Source organism: Anopheles nili, chromosome X, assembly GCF_943737925.1.
Source record: "Anopheles nili chromosome X, idAnoNiliSN_F5_01, whole genome shotgun sequence".
NCBI lineage: Eukaryota > Metazoa > Arthropoda > Insecta > Diptera > Culicidae > Anopheles > Anopheles nili.
In genome coordinates this window covers 2,116,932-2,144,189 of record NC_071293.1, presented here as the reverse complement: position 1 = coordinate 2,144,189, position 27,258 = coordinate 2,116,932, and the positions used below count along the sequence as shown (strand labels likewise).

At 47.6% G+C, this 27,258-nt stretch overlaps 1 protein-coding gene across 1 annotated transcript; it reads right to left on the bottom strand.

Moving 5' to 3' along the window:
- Window positions 1–584: 584 nt before the first annotated feature.
- On the bottom strand, window positions 585–26,595 carry LOC128729275 (armadillo segment polarity protein). Its single transcript, XM_053822941.1, has 7 exons — window positions 26,465–26,595; window positions 22,418–22,483; window positions 6,983–8,613; window positions 6,697–6,900; window positions 5,962–6,234; window positions 4,288–4,381; window positions 585–1,522 (listed from the first exon to the last, which is right to left on the bottom strand). The coding sequence occupies exons 2-7, from the start codon at window positions 22,446–22,448 to the stop codon at window positions 1,194–1,196; spliced, it is 2,562 nt and encodes an 853-aa protein (XP_053678916.1). The 5' UTR covers window positions 22,449–22,483; window positions 26,465–26,595; the 3' UTR covers window positions 585–1,193.
- Window positions 26,596–27,258: the final 663 nt, after the last annotated feature.

The window sequence follows — 27,258 nt, the reverse complement described above, 5'->3', positions numbered from 1 at the left end:
GCGGTGAGGGTAGTGATGATGATGCAGGAGGAAAAGAAAGCAAAACGAGCTGCACTTTCGTTTCTTTTGGAAGCACTCAATTTTATATAAGTTGTATCATAAATGTGATTATTTCCCATTTCTACTAAAGCACATTTTTACACTCTTCTTCTTGTGTAGTGCTTTTGTGTATGCTATGGAGCGAGGAAATAAATTCTTACCGCAAAATAATGAATAAAAAAAGTATTAAAATATCATGAAAGCTGCCATAGATACTTGCTAATAGTACAATAAACCTACTCATTCAGAGGAATAGTTCAATTTCTTCAGATTTATAATTCGTCAATCAACTTCCTGCCCTTCCGCCGGCAAAATAAAAAATCATCTTTAACCACACTCTGTGATTCAGCGGAGCCTTCGGAGACGCTTGTGCCTGAGTTTTTTGGCATGCCGGCGAGCGGACAAGATTTTGAAGATTGTTATATATATATATATATATATATATATATATATATATATATATATATATATATATATATATATATATATATATATATATATATATATATATATATATATATATATATATATTTAGACTTCACGCATGTAATAAAAACCCAATTGTATGCTGCTATATTGTGCTCGCTTGAATAAGTTGAACAACCGTTGCGCCACAAGCGGCCCTCATACGAAGAAAAATTGCTTCTTGCTTTTTTGAAAATGCATCCTCACGCCATTCGTAATGTAATAGTTGAGAGAGTAAGTGTACCATCTAAAATGAAGTAAATTATGCGTTTTGCATATATGTTGGAAAAACGAAACGCGTTCGTTATCGCCGTAGCGAGTGGGTGTTAGTATTGGGTTTTCTTATGCGTATATATGTATGTATATATATGTATCAATAAAGAATTTGAATAAAAAAAAAAAGATGCCAAGCCCTGCAATGTTTTTTTGTGTGCAAATGTTGCTTGGCACTGTTGCAAACCCTCTTTTTCTTTGCTCTTCCTCCTCTGCCTTCTATCGGATCGTTATCCTGTTCCTTAAACATTTTCATTGCTTTCTTCTTTTTCTTCTGCCTCGGAACCGGGCGTGTGAAGTGATGTGTGAGAGAGCATGGAGAATGGGGATACTTTCTCGCGCTAGTTGCCTAGTGATGATCGAAAACCTCTTCCTCAAACACACACGCAAACGTGCACACAAAAGCCCACAGTGGCTTAAAGATCGGTATCATACCAGGCAGCAACCTGGTTGTTGTCCTGCGGCGGTGACGGCATCACGTCCAGGTGGTCGAACGTCAGCTCGCTCGCATCCATTTCGCCAACATCCATGTCCATGCCGTATGGGGAGGTTGGCTGGCCAGAGGACGACATTCCGCTGGCACCACCGCCCATTACGACTGATCCTGGGCCTCCACCGACGGACTGCTGCTGTTGCTGCTGGCCACCCATGGTGTTGCCAGCCGGGCCACCATTACTCACGGTGTTGCCGCCTCCACCGCCGATCTCTAGACCTTGCATCGAGTCTATTGGAAGGGTGTCGTAACCTGTGGGGTGCGTTGGCGAGATTGGACGAAGGTTCAAACGGGAGAGAAAAAATATCGTGTGAGAAACTTTTACATGGTTTGGCAAGGGTGGTGAATTTAACGGAAAATTAATCTTAACAAACATGTTCTACGTAATACGAGCATATGCATATAAATTAACTTAAAGAATAAAAGCAGTTAACTACCCTCCCCAACGTATTGCCATCCTTTAAAAAGACACTACCGAGCTGTTTGCACATGTGCAACTTATTCTGTTGGCATGCATTAGGGGGAAATGATTAATAAATCTACTTTAATACTTCCAGCTTTAGAGTTTGAAATAAATTTGTAAAAAAATGAATACGAGCTAGTGGAGAAATAAACCAAATTCCACAACTTATTTGAAGATTCTACAGTAAAGAAACAATTCTAACAAAATGACATGAAATTGAGAAATAAACCTAAAATGACCTAAAAGTGAAGATTTAAGGTACAAACAAAGCTGTACAGACGACGATCGACTAAATAAAGATCGTCTCATTGAATTTGGAATTTATAAACCAGCTTTTCGTGCATCATGTGTAACACCAAAACATAAAACGCACACCAAACTATAAAAAAAGCGTGGCCTCGATCGAGATGTGCAAATCGAGGAGGTAGTAAAAGATAAACATATAACACACACAATATTTAGCCCAAATAATTGCAACGAAATAGAAAAATAAACAAATAATGATATCAATCATAAGCGTGACTTGGTTGATCGAGAACACGCAATAGAAAATTTTTGAAAAAATTAAAAAAAAATCAAGGACGTATAACCAATCGTCCTGGCGTTTGGTAGCTAATCACCTAGGTGGACGCAATTGCAAGCTCACATAAGAGTGTAGTGTGTGTTACATCGCTCCATTCGTGACCATATCGTTGCTTGCATGAGTTAACGTCTTGTCTATTTCCGATCATGGCTGCGCAGTTTTATATTTTCTTTTCATTTCAATTTCATCACACGTCACAGAGAAGAAGCCAGCCGTAGATTAGGAGACAGAGTGATGAATATAGGAAACGAGGAAGAACTAATTTCGGGCTCGGAATTTGGGCACACCAAGCGGGCTGCCAGCTGGCGTGTCGGGAGATGGAAAAATATTGCTCATCACTACCACTTCTGTTCTGCTCGGTTGCGACATTGCTTTGAAAGGGATCTTTCCCTACCCCCTCATGGATTCAACATTTTTATCTAAAGCAACCTCTTTCTCTGTTCGAGTATTTAATGTTTGGATTTCGCACTGACTTGTACTCTTGCTTCATACAATAACCATATCAAAATTTGCCATACCTGTGCCTGCTGTACATTCTTGACTTAAACGTTGAGATACTTGTAAAATGTAATGCAAATAGATTTTTGTATTGCTTCTCGCGCAAAAGTTTGATGCTGGTGTATGCAGAATAATAAATTATGGCACGTAGATAACTCGACCAGAACCACTTCTTCCTTACCGCAATTGCACTTCTGTATCATGTAAGATAATGTAAGAGTTTTAATTGCACGAATAATTTAGATGCTAACGTTAAATGTACTTCCATTTTCATGAAGCATATCAGCTTTGGATGTGGTTAAATAAACATAAAAATCTCCGTTATGCCTAAAAGCCATCCAGTATCAATTCTATATTTGATCGCATCCGAACTGTGGCGGCCCAATATTTGTAAAGGTAGGTAAAGACCACATAAGACACATCGCTAAACTATCTTATACTTTCTCTGCTCTAGCACATCGGATGGAGCTAGTGACCACGCAAATGGGACGGCCAGAAAGAAACACCGCTCCTCTAAATTTTTACTATAAATCCTGTCTCATTTGAGTATATCCAGGCGTGAGGCCAAGCAAACAACCAAGATGTAAGACCGAAGAAAGAATTTGTTAATGACACGAGGGGGATAATGGGAGAAACGAGAGCAAATCGAACCGGGCCGAGGTGAAGTGTTAAGTTGCAAATTCCAACGGATTCCGCTAACAATGCTCGTTTGAATGAAGGGAAATGCGGGACCCATGCGGATCGATGGAATAAGGGAAGGTCAGAGGGTTAGTTTGAAGGTAATTACGATTACGCTGGGTAGGGTTTGGTGAGTGATTGGTTATTTGGGGGCTCTTTTTAGTGATGATATATGTTAGGCTGGTTTAGCTGGAAAGATTGTAGAGAAAAAAGAGAAAAAGAGAACATGTCATATAGCAGGAGGTGACCTCGTTAGAGTTGGATCGGCGTTAGCTCTCGATTTAGATGAAGTCAAGATTAAAGCACAAACAATCGAAGCGGGGAGCATAGGGGCTGACTAGAAGTAGCTGATATGGTTCTCGAATCTAGCTGATCTTAATCTTGTTGAACCAAATTGGAACAGATTACAATAAATTATTGCAGCAGCTCAAATATGTTGCTGGAGATTAATGTAGTCAAATATATATGTATATATATATATACATCCCATTATTTTGAAGATGGATTATGTCGCATCGTAGTAGCGGCATGCACTACGCTGAACATAACACCTCATAATCACTTTCAGGTGCCTTGATGTGTTAATTGTTAATATAACATTGCTTCCCAAAGAATAGTTCATTAAACCTCGCTACCGTTTTACCACTTATAATAGACAAGCTAAGGATACGAAACGCCCACGACGAGAAAAAGTCACTTTTGAGGTTTCACATTGCTGTATACCGTAGAATTTGTTCGCTCGCTCGAGCGTAACACGTTTTTCTAAAACCTACTGGATTGGTTCATGTTACATACCTTGCTGGAATGCACGACCGCCGTGCGAGCTGTGCACGCTCGCGGGACCCGGTCCATATAGACCTTCGTATGCTTGCTCGGGGGACAGGATGTCCTGTTTTACGCCCACCATTGTTTGGCGCCAACGTACATCGTTGGGCAGGGAAGTACGGAAAGCAACGGGATTTTACACACAATTTTGTTATACGTACCCGACCACGATAAGTCCAAGACAATATACACATGGATATACGAGCAATCAGAGCAAATTAACATAGGTCGGGTGACAGCAGTGATGGGAACCATTGTATGGTGTTTTTGGTGGTGCGTTCAATGTGCGCAAAGCGATGCGAGATGTCCAACGTGTGTAGGAAAATAGGTGTCCATTTTTGTATTTGATTTCGATATTTTGTTTCGCCAATTGCAGCCGAGCGGGCGGGTATTTTAGATGCGCGACAGCCAATTGTTCCGGGTGTGTGTGTTTCAGCAAATTTGTATGGTCGCCATATTCGTCGTATCGGACGTTTGCGGATGTGCCGGGCCCATCCAGGAGAGTTGGTTCGTTTTTCACAACCATTTTAATGTGAGAGATGATGACATGAATGAAAGTGGATTTTTGATTTTTTTTTCGAAATACCCCAGTGTCCAGGAGGAAAACATGAAATAAAAATGGAAGAAAAAACACACAAAAGTGAATCACAAATTAAAATATAAGATGAGTGGATTTAATTAATGATTCAAAGTAAAATAATTGCGATGGCATAAGCCAGAGTGGATGAACAAATAATTAGTTGTTTAAATATCAGTACAACAAACACGTAACACACAGAACAAACGTATTACGATGAGAGATGGAAAAACGGATATGATGACAAAAAGTGAAATAGGAGAGGAGAAAAAGAGAAAAAGAGAAATAGAAAGAGAGAGAGAAAGAGAAGAAACAAATATATTGATAAAAAATGTTTACAATCAAACAAATGGGGAGAAAAGAGTGTAAATTACACAATTTGAATAGTTATCCAAAATTTCCGTTAGGGTAAGAAGTAAATATAAATTTGACTAAGACCGAATTTTCTAAACCGATGGAAATTCGATTTCTCCATAAGAGATGATTATACGTATTACAACATGATTCTAGCATTCTATGATATGATTATTATTAAACCTCTTCGGAAAATGAAAAAACTCAAATCATTGAATGTGCGCGAGCAAAACGCCTGGTGAGCAGAGTACAAATAAGTGATTAGATTAAAACACATCAACCGATATGCATAACTAAATCGTGTGCCGTCCTAAAACTTTGTTACCTTGCATTGCTCGTTCTTGGACAGCGAATGTATGGGGGTATATGTACTAATGATATTCAGAAGGATAACCAAGAGTCATCTAGCATTTAATACATCCAAAAGTATCAACAAACTGTTAGGCTGCTAGTGATGGAACCATTTAAAGAGCTAGAGTAGATAACGTATTGTACAGACCATAGGCAAAGACCCCTAAATCAATCAAACAGAATAGGCATCGAGAGCATAGCAATGTACAACTGCAAACGGCAGTGCTCAGTATGTTACACCGAAGTACTTCTTTCGATCGTTCGTTGACTCGACTCTTGTTGAAGCGGCGAGTTTGGTTTGAGTGGAAAGCTATCGCGCACAAAACTATGTAAACGAAAAATACGATGCACAATGGACTGACCTGCAGGTCCGGCCCGATACCGAGCTCGCCGTTGTTCCACATGCTGTCGTCACGGAACACGGGCAGGGTGGTCAGTTCGCTGGAGAAACGCTTCTTGTAGTCCATCGATTTGTCCTCGCTCATCTTGAAGAGGACGGCAGCAGCGTACGTGGCGACACCTTCGTTAGCCGAATTGAGCAACTCGGTTAGCGGAGCGGTAGCTCCTTCTGCTTCAATCATCTCAGCCACCTCCTTATCGACGGCCAGCTCGCACAATACACCGGCGGCAACACGCTAAAATAAAACATAAAAGATGGCAATAGTTACAATAATTATAATAACAGAGTCGCGTCATTGGGGACATGGGAGTAGCGTGCGCAGGATGGCACAACAAGGATCGAATAGGACAAACATTATACGATGTTCGGGAAGCCACGCCTCGAAATAAACACCACTGTTCTCGCTCGTCCTTCAATCGAAAGCAAAAGGGAACGAATCAAACACTGGCATTTATTGCGCAGAATCGCCCTGAGCTAGTTCCGAAGGGTAGCATGATTCAGCTATCGTTCTCATTTTCTCTACTTTCAGCCGGTTCAGAGCCATCTTTGTCCTGCAACAGGATTGTAGGTGGAACAAGGATGCCCAGTTGAGCGGGACTGTGAACCGTAAGCATTACAACGCAGTCCACAAAGTCGCTATTGGAATAACCATACACAACATCGCGATTCACAATCGCTAGGGACGAAAACCACTAACCTGGATGTTTTCGATGTCGTTGTAAAACAGCAATTGTACAAAGATCGGAATAACGTTTTGCGAACGGATGACCTGCCGGTTGTACTCCTCCTTCGCGAGGATATGCAGTGCACCGACCGTACCTTCGACAATCTCCTCCATACGAACTCCGTCGGCGTAAGCGCCAGGTGGCTGTGATCCGTTGGTGGCCACCGATGAGCGTTGCTGTTTGGAGGGGAAAGATAAATGCATACAGCACGCAACATTAATATACTTGTCTCCTTGCTTGCTGGACAGGATATCCTACCCGTTGCGTGTCCTGGAACGCCTTGAACAGCAGCCGCACCAGCAGATGGATGGCACCGTGTTCGCGCAACGGAGCCGCATTAGCCGGGCACAGGGCCAGGTTGCGAATCAGCCCAATCACGGCCTTAATGAGCGGCCAGCGCGAGGGCGGATTGAGCAGCTTCACGATGACCGGCAACCCGTACCCATTGCGGACGACATTCTGGGCCGATTCTGACTCCGGATGGCGCGATGTCAGGTGGCGCAGGGCGCACACGGCCGGCTCGGTGATTTCCTCACGATCACCGGCGTTGATGATGGTGCCGACAAGCGCCTCAACACCTCCGACCTGGCATACGGTGACCTTGTTGCGCTGGTTGTTGCACGTCAGATTGGACAGAATGCCTGCGGCGCACGTCACCACGTTAACGTCGGACGAGCCCAGAACCGTTACCAGCCCGGACAGAAGTGTCTCGAGACCGTCCACCTTAGTGGCCGCATCCGAGAGATTACGCAGTGTCCAGAGGCAGTTCTGCACCAGGCGTTGCGATGGATTGCCGAGGTGCATAGCGAGTGCCTGCATGCCACCGGCCTCGACGATGGCCGGTTTGTTGCTTGAGCACACGGACAACACCTTCAGCACGCGCGAGGTCGTCCACAGCAGCTTCTCGTAGTCGTACGAGCGCATAATGCGCACCAGCTCGCTCGGACCGGTCGAGGCAAGAATGATCAGCTTGCTCTCCTGGTTGCCGTACGCCAGGATCTGCAGGCAGTCGGTGACGATGGCAAGAAACTTGACGTTGTTACGCTGCAGCAGTGCGACCATCTTCTGCAGACCACCCGCCAGCCGGACGGCCATCTTGCTGCCATCCTGGTGCAGCAGCAGATTGTGCAGCGTCGTGATGGCGTAAAACAGCACCGACTCAACCGGCGACGACAGCAGCTTCACCAGGGCCGGGATGCCACCCGACTTGAAGATGGCCAGCAGACCCTGCCGGTGGTGCGACAAATTGTGCAGCGTACCGACGGCGCCCTTGGTCGTCTCGAGGTCGTTCGAGTTGGATAGGGCACGCACGAGAGCCGCCACCATCTGGGGGCTGTTCATGATGGCGTGTCGAGACGCTTCCTTCTTCGACAGTTGGTGCACCATCATGGCGGCTTGCGACACCACAACCTGGTCTTCGTCGTTCAGCAGCTTGATCAACTCGGGGATGGCGCGCGTCGCCAGGTCAGCATCGTCCTGGTAGTTGATCAGATTGACCACGGCATGCTTCAGCATTTGCGATGGCTCCGCCAAACGCTGGACCGCCGTCGGTTGCTGCGGGTCGAACTGTGTCGACGGGATCTCGATGCCTTCCTCGAGAGTCTCGGGGAACATGGCAGCACGAACACGCTGCGAGCGCGTTTGGCTCAGCTGCTGGTTCATGTCATCCACCTGATCTTGGGTGAAGTTCTGCGAGAAACCCTGGTCCATGTCGAACATGAGCGGATCATCCTCCATATCGTCGTCCTTGCCGCTTAGCGACGGCACCTGCGTTACGGCACCCGAATGGATGCCAGAATCGCCAAGGTACGAATTTTGCTGCCACATTAATGTTTGCTCCTTCGCCGATGGCATCGGCATATCCGACGAGTTGTAGGGATTATGAGACACTGAAACGGCACAGAGTAGAGACAGGTCACTACGGTGGTATGTGAAGTTTACACCTGTCAGAAGTGCCTGCTTCAAGTAGGCCCTCAGACCTTGTTAGTAGAGATACAATTTACTAAATTTGGCGTTACTACTTGTCATGTTGTAGATAATTTGTACTTTTTCTGATTTCTTTACGTCTTTGGCTACCATGCATACAAGAAGGGCTTTGAAAAATCACCTTTCATCTTGACTATTCTCTTGAGCACTGTAATATACATGCTTGTTCGACCGATAGACCTTGGGATCGGTTTCATCGCGCTCGAGAACCCTTGCTTTATAATTCGAACCAGCGTCATAATTCGCCGGTTAACTCTGTTGGTACGATTCTTTTTTTTTGTAAAATCAACTGCAGCACTGAATGGAATGAAAAACCGGTTCCTATTAATACGATATTATTCTTAACGCATATTTTCCTCCACAGTCAATCTTCGGCCATTCCCAATCTGCCCAAATATCAATCATCAAAGCACGCTCGCCCTCGCAGAAGATCAATCCATTAAGCAACACCGACGACCCCGACAACGAACACCGCACTGAGGCAACTCCCTCTTCATCATCTATTGTACAGCACAAAGCGAGTGAGACGTGAAACACAAAAGAAACATTGAGAAGCCTAAGCAAGTAATGCAATCGCGAATTATCCTCATTTAGCCACACCATTTCCCGTCCGATTATCCGATTTTCGCCAACATAATGCGCGAGGGAAATGGCGCTGAAGGAGGGAGGGAGAGAGGGAGGGGCGGATGGTTGAAGAAAAAAAAGATCCAAGATGAAAAGAAACCCCATCAAGGAGTAGGCACCCCCAGGGCAAGGATAACGTCTTGCTGTTGAGGGGGAAATCCTTGTGTTATTTGCTCAGCTAAACCTGCTTAAACTCGAGACGATCAAACGTGGCTTGGCTAAGTCTTGGAGCGGAAACAAAACCGATTAGGAAGTTGTGGCAAAAAAAAAACAAACAAATGCCCAAATCAAACGCACCTCTATGATGCGTACCTCATTGTTTCTTTGTGACTTTGCGCTTCTTCACGGATTTACGATATAAGCACTCGGACGTGCTCGAGAATAAGTAAACCATACTCCCCCGCCGGGCGAAAGGTATCTTTGCGTCCAGTACTTGGGAACAATACTCGCCAAGCAAAGGAGCAAACAGAAGAGGCAACAACCGAGCCCTGAGCAAACATGTAATCTCTAAAAATCTCTTGTGACTCCTCCCGAGGGAGGTCAAAGGATCTCAGGCTCCAACGTCCTAGCTCTCCCACGGCTAAGGTGGTTGTGTTTTGCCAAATTGGTAAGATGATGCTCTCAGCGTCTTCTTTCCGGTGCTTGCGGATATTCAGCGCCACCCAGCGCTCAACAACAACTTCCGATTCGGTTGGATTGCCGCTCAAGATCAGCGACATAATGCGTACCCAGACGGGACTGGGGCGTTCGGGTGGTGGCGCCACCGAAATTATACTTTGACCACCGGAAATTGCCCTTCCCGGTTGTCTGGCGGATCATAATAACATGTACTAGGTGCCTCTCAACGCTGTCTAGTAGGAAGGAATTAAACGACATAGACAAACGGCACAATCAGGCCGGATGTCGAAGCATAACGTCTTGGGGCGTTCAAGACGTTTCGACGGGATTGTTCCGCTCGAAAAGAGCGACCACTTGCAGGTCTAGGTGGTTTTATCATTTTGCGGACGTATTTTACATTATATCTATTCAAAAACGTGTGCCAAAGTAGATAATGGCTTCGTGAGGGACTAATGATGTGAACCAAATTGTCTCCTTTAACGTAAAGTTGCATTCTCGAAATCTCCAAATGTTCAAAATCGGTTTAACTCTGCTTCTTGGTGACGTTATAGATGTAGGAAAGATTGACGAAACAAAACATATGCTCATTTGGTTGGTCAACAGGAAGAAAATTATTACTGTTTCCCTCGAATTTTAGCGCATAAATAATTCACCTCAAGCGAATGACGCGTTTTTCACAATAAAAGAGTTGTTCTTTTTGTCACTCGCAGATGTAATCATGGTACATCTGTAATAAGCACTAATTTGCATCACATTCTCTGTTCTACGGAGTCGCCAACGACTGGGGTAAATAAACATTTGACCAGTTGCTGCCTTATCTACTGGGATTAAAGCAAAATAGATTTCCACGAAACATCCATGCAACCGGCGTTTCAGCACATCCTTGGAGAATACTTCAAACAAATAAAACATAGCCAGTATTTTCCACCCAACGCCACTGGAATCCAGCATTGTCACATCGAGCACGCAAAAGAGTTTTACTTCTCGCTCAAAGCATAATAACCATGCACTTTATGAGCTCCTACGGGCGCGGTTGTAACTTCGGAAAAGTTTCAACGCATTGTAAAAACACAATGGGAAACTCGCTTCTCCCAATCCGCCCGGTCAGCACGTCGTCCTGGTTTCCGCAGTCTCCGCTGGCCGAATAGGAAATGAACGCGACATCCTCCCCGACCTAGCCAGCCTCAAACTACGCACACAAACTGGCAGCCCTAGGCCCTACATCAAACGGTTCATATGCACACTCATCCGCCCTGTGTGTGCGCGTGCGAGCGAACAAAAAAAATCCCCAGGATGCTAATGGCGTTTCGATAAAGGACACGCCGCGGGCTCGGAGCGGCAGACGGGAGAAATTAAATACTCGTCCCTAGCGCAACAACCGCGACGTGGCGAAAGATCAAAGGGTTCAACCAGTCGGCAGGGTCGTCCTGCGGGCCCTCGTTAGGTTGCCCGTAGGGTTGGGCACACATGTTCCCGGCAACCACTCGAGATGTTGTAAATTTGATTTCAATTCCGAACCCGATCCTGCCGATCCGGTCGGTAATCCTGGCGCAGCCGCGAAGGCGAAAGGCACAGCAAAGGATGAGTCGAGCCAGCCCGAGAGATGGCGGTGTGTTTTGCGAAGTAACGCTCACTTGGGGAGGATTTCTTGCGTCAATTGTCGCGCCCGCGTGCACCTGCTCGCCGACGAGCGCTATTAGCGATGCATAAAACATGCACGAAGCAAAACGCAAGCAAATTACGGTTCTAGAGCGAACGCATTAATTTATGAAATGCTGGGGGAGGTGCCGAAGCCATCCCTTTTTTCTTTTTTTTTGTGCACTGCTTGTCCTCGCACACCCTTCCAGTAAGAGTAGTACGAGTCTCGAATCAAGTCTTCAGCCCTAAGGTTTTTTATTGTCGACTTCCACACCCCTTCGATTAGTACGCAGGTTTGTGTATCATTTCTCCCTGCAGTAAAACACATTTTAATTGTCCTTTTTTTTTTTTCGCTGCGTACTTGTCGTTCGTTGCTGCTCCATTTGCCCGTCAGAGAGTTACAACAGGTTAGTAAGCGGAATGAGCTGCGAACTATGCAATTACTCGGCACCAGTATGTCGTGGCGTGATCAAACATTCAATATTTGCCACTATTGTGGTTGTAACGCATGCACCAATGCAAACCATCACACTTTGATGCATCAATAACCTTTCTTTTCGCTTGCCTCAGATCAATCAGAACGGTCTTCATACGCTAGTGCTACTATGAAAACGGGTGGGACACAACCGATCAAAGGAATAAAATGGCACCGATTTTTTTTTCTCCTTCTCAACAGATCTGTATTTGTGCACGTGTCGTGATATCGCGATCCAAATCGCAGTCAACACTCCGACACAGTAGACCACGGGAAAACGTCTAGGCCTAACGTTCCCGTTTTATTTAAAACAACCCACCTCACTACATCTTCCACTGTGTTCCCCTTACACGCTACGATCAAAGAAAACCGATGGCCTGCTAGTCGGTTTGAGGGAAATCCCACCCCGGCTAAAATTACAAGCGGAACGGTGGAAATATCAATTACTACATAATTACGACACAAAACGAGGACGTTCGCGTAGTACCAAGCGACGGAGAAAGCGAGAGAGAAAGAGAGAATCGGTGGCTTTGTCTCAGCAGCAAGGACGACACACGTGTCACCGAGCGGTTTGCCTACCTTTCTGGGGTGGATTCGAAAGCACTAGAAGCCAGGATCGTTACCAGGGTGCTAGTCTCAGTTGGCATAGTGTGTGTTTGTGTGATTAATTTCACGGTAAAATCCTGTTTCAAATTTCATTCCGTTCTGATCGATCTCTTTCTCACTCGCCTAGTTTTTCTCACCTAATCCTTTTTTCGTTTCATTTCATTTGCCGCGCATTTGGCGGCAGTGGAATGAATAGATGATCAAAGCGCACAGTCGAAATCAATCACCCCTTCATTCCACTTTCGGGGTGGTTGATTGCTATCCCCCCTTGTGTGCGGGTATCATTTTTGAAGCATTGCATTCAAGTGTTTGGAAAAAGGATTAAACCACCGAGAGAGCGTCTGCGTATTTGGACATCACACAGAGGGACGAAAAGCGAGTCGAAAAATCGAGGAAAAACTCCGTACAACTCTTCGCCATCTTTGTTGGGCCGAAACAAAGACCCATGTGCTGCCCCACGGGGGTGAAAATGGGAAATAAATATGGCGCCTTAATCCGGCGCCGCTCGGACGCAAAGCTCGCACCGAGGCTGCTGGAAAACTTTAATCAATCATGGCACGAACGCCAAAGCTCAAACGCGCAATACCACTCGGGTGTGTTTTCCCCGGGGAAAATGTCGTCGCAGATTTCCACCAGAGCTGGAAATTGCTGCGCGGGTGCCTCGTGTCTGCTGTAAGCCCTAGCCGGTTGTTGTTTCCTTTTCATTTTTTTTTTTTGCAACAGATCCATCTCTCCCTCAAGTCACACACTGCGATACGGCGGATTTTCCACTTCATCGGCGTGAGAGCCGAGGGGGCTGAAACGAGACGGCGAGAAGATTTTCCAAGATCAAAGGAAAACTTTGGCAACCAAGCGAGCTGGGAAAGGGAACCCCACTGACAAGTCCGGTTTGATAAAACAGATTTTAGAGTCCGCTCTAAACCAGGAAGCCGGGTGGATGACGGATAAAAAGAGAGAGGAGAGAGAGAGAGAGAGAGAAAGAGAGATAGAAGGCATGTGCCGGGGTGGGAAAATGAAAAGCAAAAAGGGCTCCGCTTCGTCTGGCGTGTTGCCGATTGCTTCATCAAACGAAATCCACCCAAACCGATGGAAGCCGTGCAGGGATCTTTGCGGGCAGAAACGGGCGCACGTGTAAGAGGATAAAAGGACACGTTTTACATTGTGCCGTGCGCCGTACAAACGAGCACGAGAGCTGATTGGCACGGGAGGGTAGGGGCCTTTTTCATGATGAGATATCGAGAGCAATCGCGAAACGAACCGGAATGCCAAAGCGCCGAGAGCAATAATTTGAATAAACCATCGAGTAACGAACACGAACGAGTGACAACGTCCACGGACGACTTCCTGTGGCTTGTTCGGGAGTCAAGCTGATCGAAAGGCGCCCGCCAGAGGGCATTAAAGGACACTGGTAGCAGCGAAAGAGCAAGGTATGATGCGCGCGTGCCATCAAGCATCCTTCAAGATCCCACAAAACGTCCGAGAATGGTCAGTCAGGATGACAAATAAGACGCCGTAGAGGGTGTGTGGTGAAAAAGATGAAAAAGAAAATGTGGAAACTCTCTCGCTCCCCCGTGGGAAAAGCCGTTGTTTGCCAGCTCACTCAACTCAATCTGCCACCGTTGCGTGGGGTGAGTGTTTGTACTTTCCATTTACACGGGCTAGCCACAAGGTCCGGTTTAAAAAGGAGCAAACTGGCCAGGAACGTAAGCAGCTCACCCTAGAGGTACATAAGGGCTGTCGGAAACTGCACGTTCGTCCTTGCGACAGGACACAAATCGGTCCGAGGGTTTCAGGTAATCTCTTTATCCCTAATAGCTTTCGTCAGGTCCAGAGTTGTCGCACGGCGTCCTCCTCTGATGCATCTCGAGGACGCGTTATCTTTTTTTTTCCGCTCCCTACGGAAAACGAAGAAGCACAGCATGGCAAAGAAAATCGCCTCCTGGATCGTCGGCAAGGCGGGAGAGCGCACCGATGAGGCTGGAAAACCTTCTACACCAACCAAAAATATCAACGGGCTCGTCATTTTCCGCGCAAAACTGTCGCGGGAAGCCAGCAAAACGGCACTCCCGTGGGTCGGGTGTGTGAGAGAGAGAGAGAAAGAGATAGAGAGATAAAGCGAGTGAGAGAGAATGCATGAATGAATGGGGGGGGGGCGAAAATAAAAGCGAACCCCTCGTGTCTCATCGACGTGATTAGGGATTCTCTTTGAAGTTTTTCGGTTCCGCTTTTCTTCATCTCGCTTAGCTCCGCCAGCATCCATCCCTTCATGCTTCAGTTCTGTGAGCCCTTCCAAAACTCCCCTACATCGCCCCAAGGCCAACGCTGCACGAGATGTCGTTCCGCCGTCTTGGTAACGTCTGCGACCCACGTGGCAAAAATATGCCAAATGAATGGGAAAACAAGACCAAGAACCTGCACCGAACGTGCGGGCCAAGCGAACGAGAGTTGGAGATCGGAAGATGAAAAGAAAAGATCAACATTTAGACGGAAAAACAGCGTCTGCATGTGTTTGTGCTTCGCTGTTAGTGCAACAAATATACGGCCACCGCCATCATCTAAACAGCGGCTCGCACATGTTCGCGACTTTGCCACACACACACTTGGACTTTCCCTCAGTAAGGAAGAGGTGGAGTGTGGGGGTGGGTAGTTTCCGGTCTGCGGTTATTGGATGGAGTTTTTTTTCCCCAGCAGGTGGAGGGCAAATTGGCAAGTTTGATTATGTCGTCGGCTGGGAAATCCGACATCGCCTGTCCCATCGTGTTGACACCTAATTATACGTCGCCAACACGAATGGCGGATCACCTCCCACACACTCACACGGCCACTAGTGCATTCGCCAAACGCCACCCACTGGACGCGCCTTCTTCTGGGAAGTACCGCAGTTGTAGCGTGCATTTTCCTGGCACCGCAATTATTACGACGGTTTGATCGCCATCCCGACTATTATCCAATTTTGCTGGATCGCTTCCACTTTCAGGGACGGGTTTGATTGCAACATTTGCAACTCCTTCGACGTCTAAATCGGCCCAATACACATCCCCTGCGTGAAAAGATTGTTTGGAGTGGGAAGGGAACTGGAGAAAGGAGACGCCCCCATCAACACCTGACCGCTGGATTTTTTGTCCTCGGTACGGCTGCGTTCGCTTGTGTTTGTGTTGAATTTGATCAAAGTGGAAAATCGCAAGGAAAACGAGCATTTTCCTTCCAACCCACTGCTCGGGGCTGGTGGATAATTTTCCATTTTTCGACAACTTTCTAGCGCACCTGGACGAAGGAGCAAACGCAGCAGGGTGGTTTGGAGACATTCTTTCTCTCTCTTTCTCTCTCTCTCTCATTCTCTCACTTGATGCTGTTTTCCTTCATGCAGCCGGGGTTGTGCCGGGAAAACGCGCCAGGATAGCCCAAGATCCACAAAGCAAACGAGGGTGGAAAACTGTTCCTTTGATCTTTCTTTGCCGGTGATCCCCGCCGTCACCCGAACTGGCTTGAATTTTCCTGCTCATTTTCCATCCCAACCCCACCAAACCCACGCCCTCGTTAGGCTCTTAGTCTGGAATATTCAATTCAAGGTCCTTTCCCGACACCGACCGGCAAAAAGGATCCGCCGTTGCCAGGCCACGCGACGTCAGCGTCCCCGAGTCGAGTTACCTTTTCATCCTATTTGAATTTTCCTCGCGACGCACCCATCTTCCGGAAGGACCAGGGGTTCGGGGATCCAGAGGGGGGGGGGGTTTATTTCCACTTCCACTTCATGCTATTTATGCTTGAGTTCGTTTTTCCTGCTTGCTTCCGGAAGCAAACGCGACCTGTAAGCTCGGGGTGTAAGGAAGTCGCAATTTTCCACCAAAAAGAAAATATGGTTCGTCTTTTTCGCGCGTCTCGAGCTCGTTATGACGCGCCCGGGAAAATGCGCCCCTCACGCAAGCCAATCAATCGTGCGCTAGCAATTTCCTGCCCGGGCAATTAGGCTCCAAAGCGGTCAGGATCTGCGCCGTGCTTGCAGGAGCAAAATGGTGACACAAAACCACTGACTCTAAGACGTGGTTTTTGTCGCCATTATGAGGCTGACATATTTCCATGCGATTGTAATATGGCCGCCAAGACAACTGAGAGGGTCAAAGGAGACTCGTAATAAAAACGCATCCCCAGAGAGGAGCCAGATAATCAACGCCAAGGACTTCAACAAACATTCACGATGCACTTTATTGCATCGGTCTGCACTCAAAGTGCACCGTTAAGAGCAGCAGAGAGGGAGCAGATCAATTAAATCGAGCGGGCTGCTTTTGTCGCGCATCGAAGTACGCTCGGTTTTGATTTAGTTCACGCGCTCACTAGCAAAATATTGCCATTTTCGGACCAAACAAACACTGGCTGAGCGAGTGATGGGCGCAAATTGCACGCCTAGAACGCTCTGAGGACAAACCACGGAAACTAGTGTTGTTTGGAGGGCCGCCGAGGGCCATTAAAAAAGGAATTCAGCCAACAATAACGGCAGTAAAATAAATGAGCAACAATAACAGCGATAGCGGCCCTGATGACTGCTAGAAGCAGCGGTCAAACCGCCCTACATCGGTCAATTAGAGGCGAGTGAATCAGGGACACGGCACAGAGGAAACCCGGCCTGCAATGGGCTTATCAAACACACATACATACACACACACATACATACAAAACAACGGTGTCTGGTGATCCTTCACCTCGTTGCGGATGTAATGATTTCTTAGAAACAAATAAAAAAAAGGATCACAAACGTTCTGCTTCTTCTGAATTGTGAAGCCCTAGGGAGACTGTAAGGATGTGAGTTTGCGTTGTGCAAGGAGTAGCAGGAGCTAAAAACACAGACAGACGCCGATTGGCCCCAGATGGTGTCGCTTACATTCACCCAGGAACTGAAGAAACTCCATCGCATCGATTGTGCATGCACTCAGCGCGTTCGCGATCGTCCGTGTTTGGGGATTCTTAACGTCAGGATCGTGCGATTTTCAAAAATGACGCGAGGGACGGAGTGCTCAAATTTCCACCATCCCTTTTCAAAAGCGCAATCACACCACGTGCTGGCAGACGGTTGAGTCGACGACGATTGGAAACTGCCGGTTTTTGGGGTTTGATAGAGCGGAAGCGTCGTTGTCGTTTTGCTTCCGGCTGCTTGGTGAGTCGATTGTTGAGAGCTGAGAGCTTCCTCCAGCGCGAGATGCGCAATTAAGGGTCCTTTTCGCGAAGGGCAGTAGGCACGTGGTAAGACCACCGCGAAGGCGCGAGTTGGTGAGAAAAACGCGTAACAATAAAATCCTCGCCACGACACGAGCGTACGACCAACTTAACAACTGGCAATTAGCATCCCCATCTGCCACAACCGGTAGCAATGGATGGGTTGTGTGCCTCACCGACCCCTAGAGATAACTTCACGGACACCTCCTCTCCTCCGCTCCACACACACACACACACACACGCTCACCCCCACACAGGCACGTGCTATCACACGGACGTGGTCGCGCGCGACTTAACCGACCAAGCTCTGGGCTGAAACTGGTCGATCCTCGTACTACTGTTGAGCGCTGAACCGAAGCTGCGCAACCACGGGCCCTGGAGTGGATCTACGCCTGGGCCACATGGTAGGTTCGATGCGGGTGAACAAAGCGAACATTTGGAGCTGCGGCGAGCCACGAGTGATGAGCATTCAATAAACGCGGCATGCGGCGGTGCATCTTGGGTGCATTTATTGCCATATTGGCGGGGCGAACGGGCCACCATCCACATATGCTGTGCAGTTTGCCCGGGAGCGGCGAGCATGGGGTGATAAGGGAAGGGAGACGGGGGGGGAGGGGGAGAGAGAGGAGCAAAATATGAAAAAAAAATCCCTACACATTGCCACTCCACGCCGAGGGTCGTAAAACCGTCGATCTCCTCAAGTGCGCGCTTGCAACATGCAAAGAGGAGTAACGAGTGAGCGAGAAAAAGCACAACAAACTGCGTTTCTCTTTCTTTTCGAGGAGGGTGGTGGGGAGGGGTATGAAAAATGGAGAACGAGAATAAATAGGATACAAATAAAACAGCAACAAAAACACCGCCGATGACAATAACGCTTTTTACGATTCAATTAATCCTTTCTTGGGAACAGGCAGTTTTTGTTTTCACTTCTCCATTCGAGATTCGCCGGCTTTCTGTGTTGAATTTTTAGCCGATATGGAACGCAAAGGAGCACCCATCGCCTGCAGGAAAAAAGGCACCCATGCGAGCGGAAAATGGCGTGGAAAACTTGGCAAAACTCCAACGACGCAGACCACTGCTTGAGGGGCCATTTTTTCCCCGCTCGTAGCGCGCACGACGCGGAAAAGTCTCCACCATCGTCGTCCTTGCAGGGAGGGTGGGTGACACACAGGAGCACAAACACGCTTCGAATCGCCTGCTGCGCATTATACCACCGACGTGACTTCGGCGCATGCCGTTATCATGGGCGTTCCACCAATCAGCGGAAGCTTCCGATAAATCTCTCCCACCTCCCAAATACGCATGCACACACACGCACGCTCGGTGGCCATGATTTTTGGGGGGAAGAGATCCTTGCTTCTTATAACGCTCGTTCTTCGCCAACAGCTACTTTCTTGCGCTGCGAGAATGAGAAGTTCGCATTTTCGAAAAGATGTTGCTGCGATTTGAGGATGATGGTGAGATTGAAAAAAAAAGCCGTGCCTCCCCTGGAAGGGAGTCCTTTTTCGTCCTGTTCGTGATGCAAGGATCCAATCGAGTCTCGAGCTTTTTTCGATGGGACAGCCACTTCAATAACCATCCCCTATTTTCATCCCCAAAGTTTACCTAGTGCGTGCACTTTTCTTCGACGAAGTGGATTGTAATAAGCAACCGATTTGACGGTGTTAGTGAAAGGATAACTGCCCGTTTATCCAAGGGCGTTTTTGCAAACTTAATTGAAGAATCCTTTTTTCTCCTGGCCGTCAACACTCGAACGCACACACGGACACACCCGCGAGCCAGACACGCACTATGCAGGACTCTTGGAACTTCTGCAATCACTATCACCGAAATAAAGTCTTTCGCAAGGCCTGCTTAATCCTTGGGCCCTAAGTTCTAGAGTTGTTCCAGAGCAGCCTCTGGCAGGACACGCGCTACCGTGACCGTCGTTGACGCAACAATGCGTCGAAAGGTCGCGGGTTCGGGCACGTTTTCCCGCAGCCCAGGAAAAGCAGGCTTCACACCCCGAGCTCGCTAAGGACACCGGTGCTCTCTGTCGCACTCGAGCCACTTTCCCACGTCCTGGCGGGTTGCTTTCATCGTGCCAGTGAGCAGGACGCATCGATAGAGCGAGAGGAACGATTCGAGAGAAAGCACGCGTGGGTGTCAGTCGCCATTTTGTCGGTCGACGTCGTGTTCAGGGGATCACAGCGCTTAGCTCCACCTTTCGAACCGGCAGGCTGGAAAAGCGTTTATCCTCGCCAATCCCAGCCAGATCCTGGCGGGTCCTTTCGACGTCAAATGTGTGCCTGTGTTGGAGAGGAAAAGGACGAACGCATCGAAATGTGTCGACGCGAGGTGTCACATTCGGGATGCGCTCGTAAACATGTCCTGAAGCAGCACCGCTACGCCCAATTTCGCATCAGGAAGCCAGCCGGTTTCAGAATCACGCCTGCGACCACCGGCAGGATCTCGTATTACACAAAGTCTCAACCGCCCCTGCCGGTGACAGCACGAAGGTCCTGGAGTGCCAAGTGCGTCCGAGCAAGGCTAGACAGTGCGTCGCTGGGTCCGGTCCGCGGTGTCCTGTCTGATTTTAGAAAATTTAGTACCTTTGACGGGAAACTCGACGCCCGAATGGGCGAGTCACTGAACCGTGTTATTGGTGTACGTTTGCATGGGTGAAAATTGGGTTTTCCCCCCGCCATCAGGATTAACCGTGAAATGAAAGGCAACGTTTTTAACTGATTTTTGAGACCTTTTTCCACACCCGTACTCTGTGAAACACGCCATAAATGAACCCCACACACGCCGTTTAAGTCGTGCCTGGGAAAGCTGAAAGCAATCGCATAATTTTACACCACTCAGGCAGCTGGAAAGATGAAAAACGCATTCAGAATGGATCGATAGAGGCTTTTACGGACCTCACACGGAACACGGAAGATTTATTTATGGATCGTTCCCTTTGAACCTATTCCCCCGATCAGTAGCGAGATATTTTACGGTCCCAGAAAAACGCCAAAGGTGGCCCAAGCGAACCGATTGACGGTTCACACCGAGCGCGTTCTAGACATCCAGCCTTCCAGAGAAAGAACGGCGAGTTTGAAACAGCACACCATGGTGAGCCCTTCGACCCAATTTGCAAGGGAACAGGCTGGCTAACTGCATGAGAACAGCGAAATGGCTTTTATTGCAGCTGACCAACTCCAGTCACCTCCATTCTGCCAGGAAATGCAGCTTCGCTCCCTTTGCCCTTGCACGACCGAGTAACCTTTTATGACCAATTCCGTGAATCGCGCATTCCAAGGCGCGAGACCAGGCCAGAGATCAACCCAGAGACCAGAAGCATAAAATACGAGCATGTTCTAGGCGTTCTTGAACCGAGCTTTGAACACTCAGTAGCACGGTGTGTTGTTGCAATAAAATTATGCCAATTAAGCGAACCGTCTATTGGGTCGGTTCCACGAACGCTCGAATGAGTGATTTGTGAACCACACATCGAGGATGGCTCGAGAAAAGCTGCAGGATAGTAAACGATCGATACGCTAATGTCGCTCCGGGCTGCATGTAGAATGGGTAGGAAATTTTGAAATGCATTTTGCCAGGTGATTTTGCGCTGCCTTAATGAACTTTCGTGAGAAGGGATTTTACTCCGCCACTCGGATGGTAAAGGGTTTTGCGAACGCCAACGAATGATTAATCTTTATTGTTCAGAATATCCGCAGTTGGAGAATTGATGCAGTTTATGGACAGAAGTTCACGATCCTCAGCGCGAAGGGTATCGACCTCGTTACTGCTTTTAATGTTTTTTTTTTGATGAAAATTTTATTGCTCTACATTATGTTTGTATTTTTCCTATCTTTCTCTCTCTCTCTCTCTCTCTCCCGACAACTGATTGTTTTATAGGGCAATCATGCGAGCAAAAATGCGGGCTTATTAAGCGATACGAAGAAAATGCAAAAAAAGGAATTCATTTTTATCTCTATTTTTTTAACCTTCCACCATAAACAACCTGAAATAGGATTTATTTCCCTCCCAACCGGTTTCGAAGGATGGCTAATTGAACGGCCACAGGTAAGCACCGGGCACAATAACGGGCTAATAAATATATGACACAACCTCGTGCCATCAATGGTTTATGGATGCATATTTGAATGGCATACGAAATTGGCACTGGCCAAGAACACGATTATGCTTGCACCAAAAACGAATGAGGATGAAAAAAGGCATATTCTGCGTACCGTGACTAAACGAAAGAAGTTGAGGAAATGCATGAACTTTGACATATTGGGTTATACGCTCAAAGATGCAACATGAAAGTCTAAAAAAATATATAATGTTCAATTTACTTTATTTTGTACTGAAATAAGTAGTCAAGTTATTCGTCATTTTTGTTATTAAGTGAATCAAAATTTCGTTAACAAATTATATTTAGTATTCGGGTTCTTTCTAAGTAATAAACATATTTGAAGGCTTAAACAAATCATTTAAAGCCCATAGCGACATATGCTACAAATGCATTAGGCTATTTTGAGATGGTTTTGAGAAGGTGTACTTACTCGTTCTATTCTGCGACATCTGATAGCTCATGCTGGAGTTGGTGGTCGGCGATCACGTCCACACACCTGGCAAAGTTGAGGGAGTTGATGGTTGATCGTAGAACGACCCTTATTTGAAGGTTGATCGTTGTCGGCAGTTGAGTGTGGATGTTGGTAGCAGGGCGTCACAACAAATTCCCGGTCGGACAAATATGAAACGAAAAAAGGAGTAGAAAAAATAATATTGAGTGCATATCCGCCATTGACGGCGATGGTCTGCCTAGTTTTCCTTGCCCCGTGGTGGGTAGCCGGAAAAATAAATAACCGTTGGCCCCAAGGACGTTGTGGGCAGAGTCTATCGCCCAAAGTCTATCGCATGGTTGGGGCGTTGCATGTGATCTAGCACACGTGTCTTTACGCGTCGACACCCTGGCGTGGAAGGAAAGTAAAAGCAAGAAAGTGCACCACGGGGGAAGAGCGTTGAAGAGCGTGATCGTAGGTCGGGACTCGGATGATTATTGCAACCACATGTTCGTCTACCCGCACTAGCAGGTAGTGGTCTCGGCCTTTGGAAACAACGGTACCGATTCAGTAAGGGTACACTAAAGAAAAGGGCGTAGGAGAACACGAAACGAGAATTTTGAGACCGAAATATGGCCAACATGTGTTCCATGAAAACTGATCGGAAGCATGAGAAGATCGTTCGAGGCAAGATCGAATTACTTTGCCCACTGCCGGGCACGGTTACGTTTACGGTGTGAAGCAGCATGGATCTGGAAGGCATGGTGTTGACCACGAATGGACCAAAATTGTTACAATGGAGAACACTTGTTGCCGGTCAGCCAAAAGCATGACCCTCGCAATCTCGGCCACTTGCACTGCGCTGTTCAACTAGAGCATCGTTTCATACACCGAAGATGACTCGTGTAGAGACGAATGCAGGAAAGAAACCGGTTTTGATACTGCTTGAGACAAACTGACAGAGACTGGAACGCTCTAGAAATCCATGAAAAGGGACTCCGGAGGATTTTATGGTCATTCCACGAAATGATTTGCTACCGGGAATTAGCCAAGGTTGTTTCCCAGCTCATCATCGTTTAGGGTTTTTTTTGTGCACTTTTGAGATGTGTACAGCAACGAACAACACTTACGGATCGACGAAAAATGGCGTGGTTTCGAGATGAGTCACGATGCACACACCGGACTGGTTCAAGGGCAACTGAACAGCTTCCCGATCTGGAGGAATCCGCGATCCTACATTTTCGGGTTCACCTTACCTCCAAGGATGCTGTACAGCATCGACAGGTAAAGCGGCTTGCTGCCAAACGATACATCCTTGTGAACGAAACCGATCCTATCAAGGGCTGATTCATGTTACGGAAATCCCTCGCCCGGGCTCAGGATTGCACCGAACGATCCCAAAAAGAAAACCGAACGAAGCACACATGCATCAAAACGGGCGGCTGCAATTTTGACATAACTCCCGAAAAAGGAAGCTGTCATAAAACGAGAGCCATGAAAACGGACGCATATAAGCGAATTCAAAATATGAATAGCTGACCAAAAAAAAAACGGCAGAAATTCTTGCAGCAGGATCGTAAACTGAGCGAGAAATTTTCGCAATGAAGAAAGGACGAAAATTAAGAAGAAAGATATATACAAACAAAGGGAGGCTTCTACCACCAGAGAGGGCGCTACCAAAATCTAAGAACACGTAAGCGGCTTGGTGAAATATTATAAAATAATAAATTTACAATGTATGTTTTACAAAGTCGCTATGTTTTGTGTGGAGTTGATCCTTGCAACTTTATAATTTACAAAAATTAGCTACACTAACTGCCAATAGATGGCGCCTTTTTTTATATCGACTTATTGGCTATTTTATTGTTGTTAGGCAATATCGGTGTGTTTGAGAAAAAAAGGAATATAATGTGTTACAATACTTTTCTGAGCAAAACTCCCTCGCTGCCGTGCATTTTCGGTCGAAATAATTGGCCAAAAACAAAAACAAGTGCTCTCATTCTTTTCATCCGTCTCTTTCTCTTATTAAATCGTCATTCTCTCTTTGCAGGCGGTTTAGCAGAGACATTTGCAGCCGGATGGAAGAGCGCAGCTGCAACACGACGCACTGGGCTTGCTGCTCTGGTTGCATATAAATTTTACCCCCAGGATACAAGCTGTACGCATGCTGGAATTTATTTTACTTTTTCTTATCCACCAACAGCAGAGTATTTTTACGATCCATCAACACTAAATTTTACATTTTCATTTCGTTGCGCTTTCGGGACGCACGAAGGCTAAAATCCAGCTAATGAAGCTGTTTCAAGCCGTTCGTATTGAAATGTTTTATTTATTTGTTATGCTCTATCACGTGGTGTGTAAATTACTTATATTTCAATTAGTTGGGCACATCTTTTGATGCAAAGCCGGCGGTGTTCTATTTTTACTTCAAAATGATGTATACCGCGGCGAGGAAGCATACCAAGTTGAATAAACGGGTGGTTCGACGTGTTTTATGCTGCTGCTTTGCTCATCTAGCACTTATGCTGAGCATTTCGAGAGAGGGCCGTTTGCTTCGGGGGAGAAGAAAAAGAGTGTTTATCGACGCATAGCACACACACGCACACGTGGCACAAGAACATAAGAAATCAGGCCTTTGGTACGCGCCGCCCGCCTCATCGTTCCCAGCGTCCCTTAGCTCGTACACCACATGCCTGGCATCCCTTCGCATAAGGGTCCACGAACAAAAAGACCTGACTCGAATGCGCATACACACATCTACGCGATCAGACACCCTTGTTGGTACACATACACCGGCACAATCTAACGCCAGCGCTCGGTGCAATACACGATTTTCTTTGATTTGGTTGCTTTTTGGTGAAAAAATTAGAACCAAACGTCCTGCCCATGCTCGGTGAAAAAGAGTTTCCAATATCCAGAGTAACCGTGGCCGATTGAGTGCAACAAAAAGGGCCATTGGCGTTGGCGGTTTGCAGTATAGATTTCAGCTGCATAGAATCCGTTTAAAGAGGCCGTGCGTCCTTTACACTAGAGAACCTACGCACCACCAGACCGTGGTTAGTGCAAGTTAGCTACCCTGTTTACCCTCAAAAATGCGTCCCATTCATTCCCCCGTGACCACCGTGCCAGTTCAAGGGTGAACGCGGCCGGAGAGACGAACGAAACACAGCGTCCAGAAATAAGACATTCGGCTAGGGCAGCCATTTTGATTTGTTTACATTTGGCCTACCAAGTGGTAGGCGCTCCGAGGGGGTAGCGAGGCGGAAATCAAAGCAAACGCACTCACACGCACAGGCTGGTGTGAGCACAATCCTCGTTGCCGGGGTGAAAAGCGTCCCCTCCTCCAGGAGTTTTCTTTCCCGCCGGTATCCCTCACCCACCGCCACGTAAAGGGTCTCGGAAGGAGCCCAGGGAAGATGGAAAGGAGGCGGCAGCGGACGGCCCTACATTGTAAGGCGGGTGTGTGCAGGCTGATAAACGCGTGCCTGAGAGTGTGTGTGAGAGAAAGAGCGAACGGGTGCGCTAGGTGCTATTTGGCGCTAGTGGTCGTTCGCGCTGCTGCTCTAGCTCCAATCGGGCAGTAAACGCACACTTCTGCACGCTCGAAAAGCCAGCATGACCCAACGAAGACGAAGACAAAGATGACGCCCGATGGAAGTTGACCGATGTTCTGGGAAGTACACCTCCGTGGAGTCTTTCACCCCGTTCCCAGACGGTGAGTGGGTGGCAGTGGGTGGGTGTATGGTGGTCGGAGGGGTTGATTGAAGCACGAATCCCTTCACAAGCCTCCACCAGCCGCTGGTCTATGCTTTCGTACCACATAAAAATGCACGTAGAAAAGCGCAGCAATAGGGAGAAAAAGGTGGAGTGAGCAGTGTTGGCTGCTGCTCGCTCTCACTTGCACCCCTAGCCGACGGGGGAGTGCAGTAACGATTTTGCCCTGGAACAACACACTCCCCCACCACACTCTGCGGGCCCTTGAGCACCTCTGCTGGGTGCGAAATGGATACATGCTAAGTAGATTACACACAGCCAACAAGCACCTACCGTTCGGTTGAACCCTGCAGCCTTGTGAGTCAGCTCGCTGGGTTGGCACACGGGCGGTTGGATAGGGGTGGGTGGCTTCCGATTTTCGAAAAGCCCAAAACTACTTTCCACTGCGCTGCACTTCCGCCGATTGCTGGCTTCTTTTCCTCCCCCGCGCACACACACTCACAGGCGTACGCACACACGAATGTCCTACACACTGGCACTACGGCGGCACCTGGCGGTCGTGATTTTCGTGCGTTTCACAGCCCGCTTCCGTTCGCGGTTGTTCACGGCACTGACGTCTTTTGTTCGCTGGCGTTCGAAGATACTCGAACGGAGAAGCCTGCTGGCGTGGGTGCACTAGCGTTTCATGCGTCGTCGACGTTGACGACACCGCGGTGAGCAAAAAAACAAACACCTAGCCACGAGGGCATCGAGCAGGGAGCACGATCAGGTCACACACTTTCCGGGCCTACCGTACGAAGACGCGACGGTGGAAAACTGCTGCTGCCAGCCGCTGGAGAATCCTTGACAATGCTGCGTAAACGCAAGCTGGTGAGAGCGAGAGCGAAGCAAGAGACCGCGAACCTCGCTCAGATGACTCAGTGGCGCCCCCGCGTGTGCGAGTAGGCGAGAGCGAAGGGCACGCGCGAGCGAGATGGCAGGCGGCTTGGGTGAAATTGTGTCTCGCTTGCTTCCCTTGTTTGAAGGTGCTTTTGCCCTGCTCATGCTCGTAGAAAACCGTTAGCCGGAGAGTGAGACTACGCAGCCACTCTCTCGTCGAACGTCGCACCCATACACAGGATACCTGT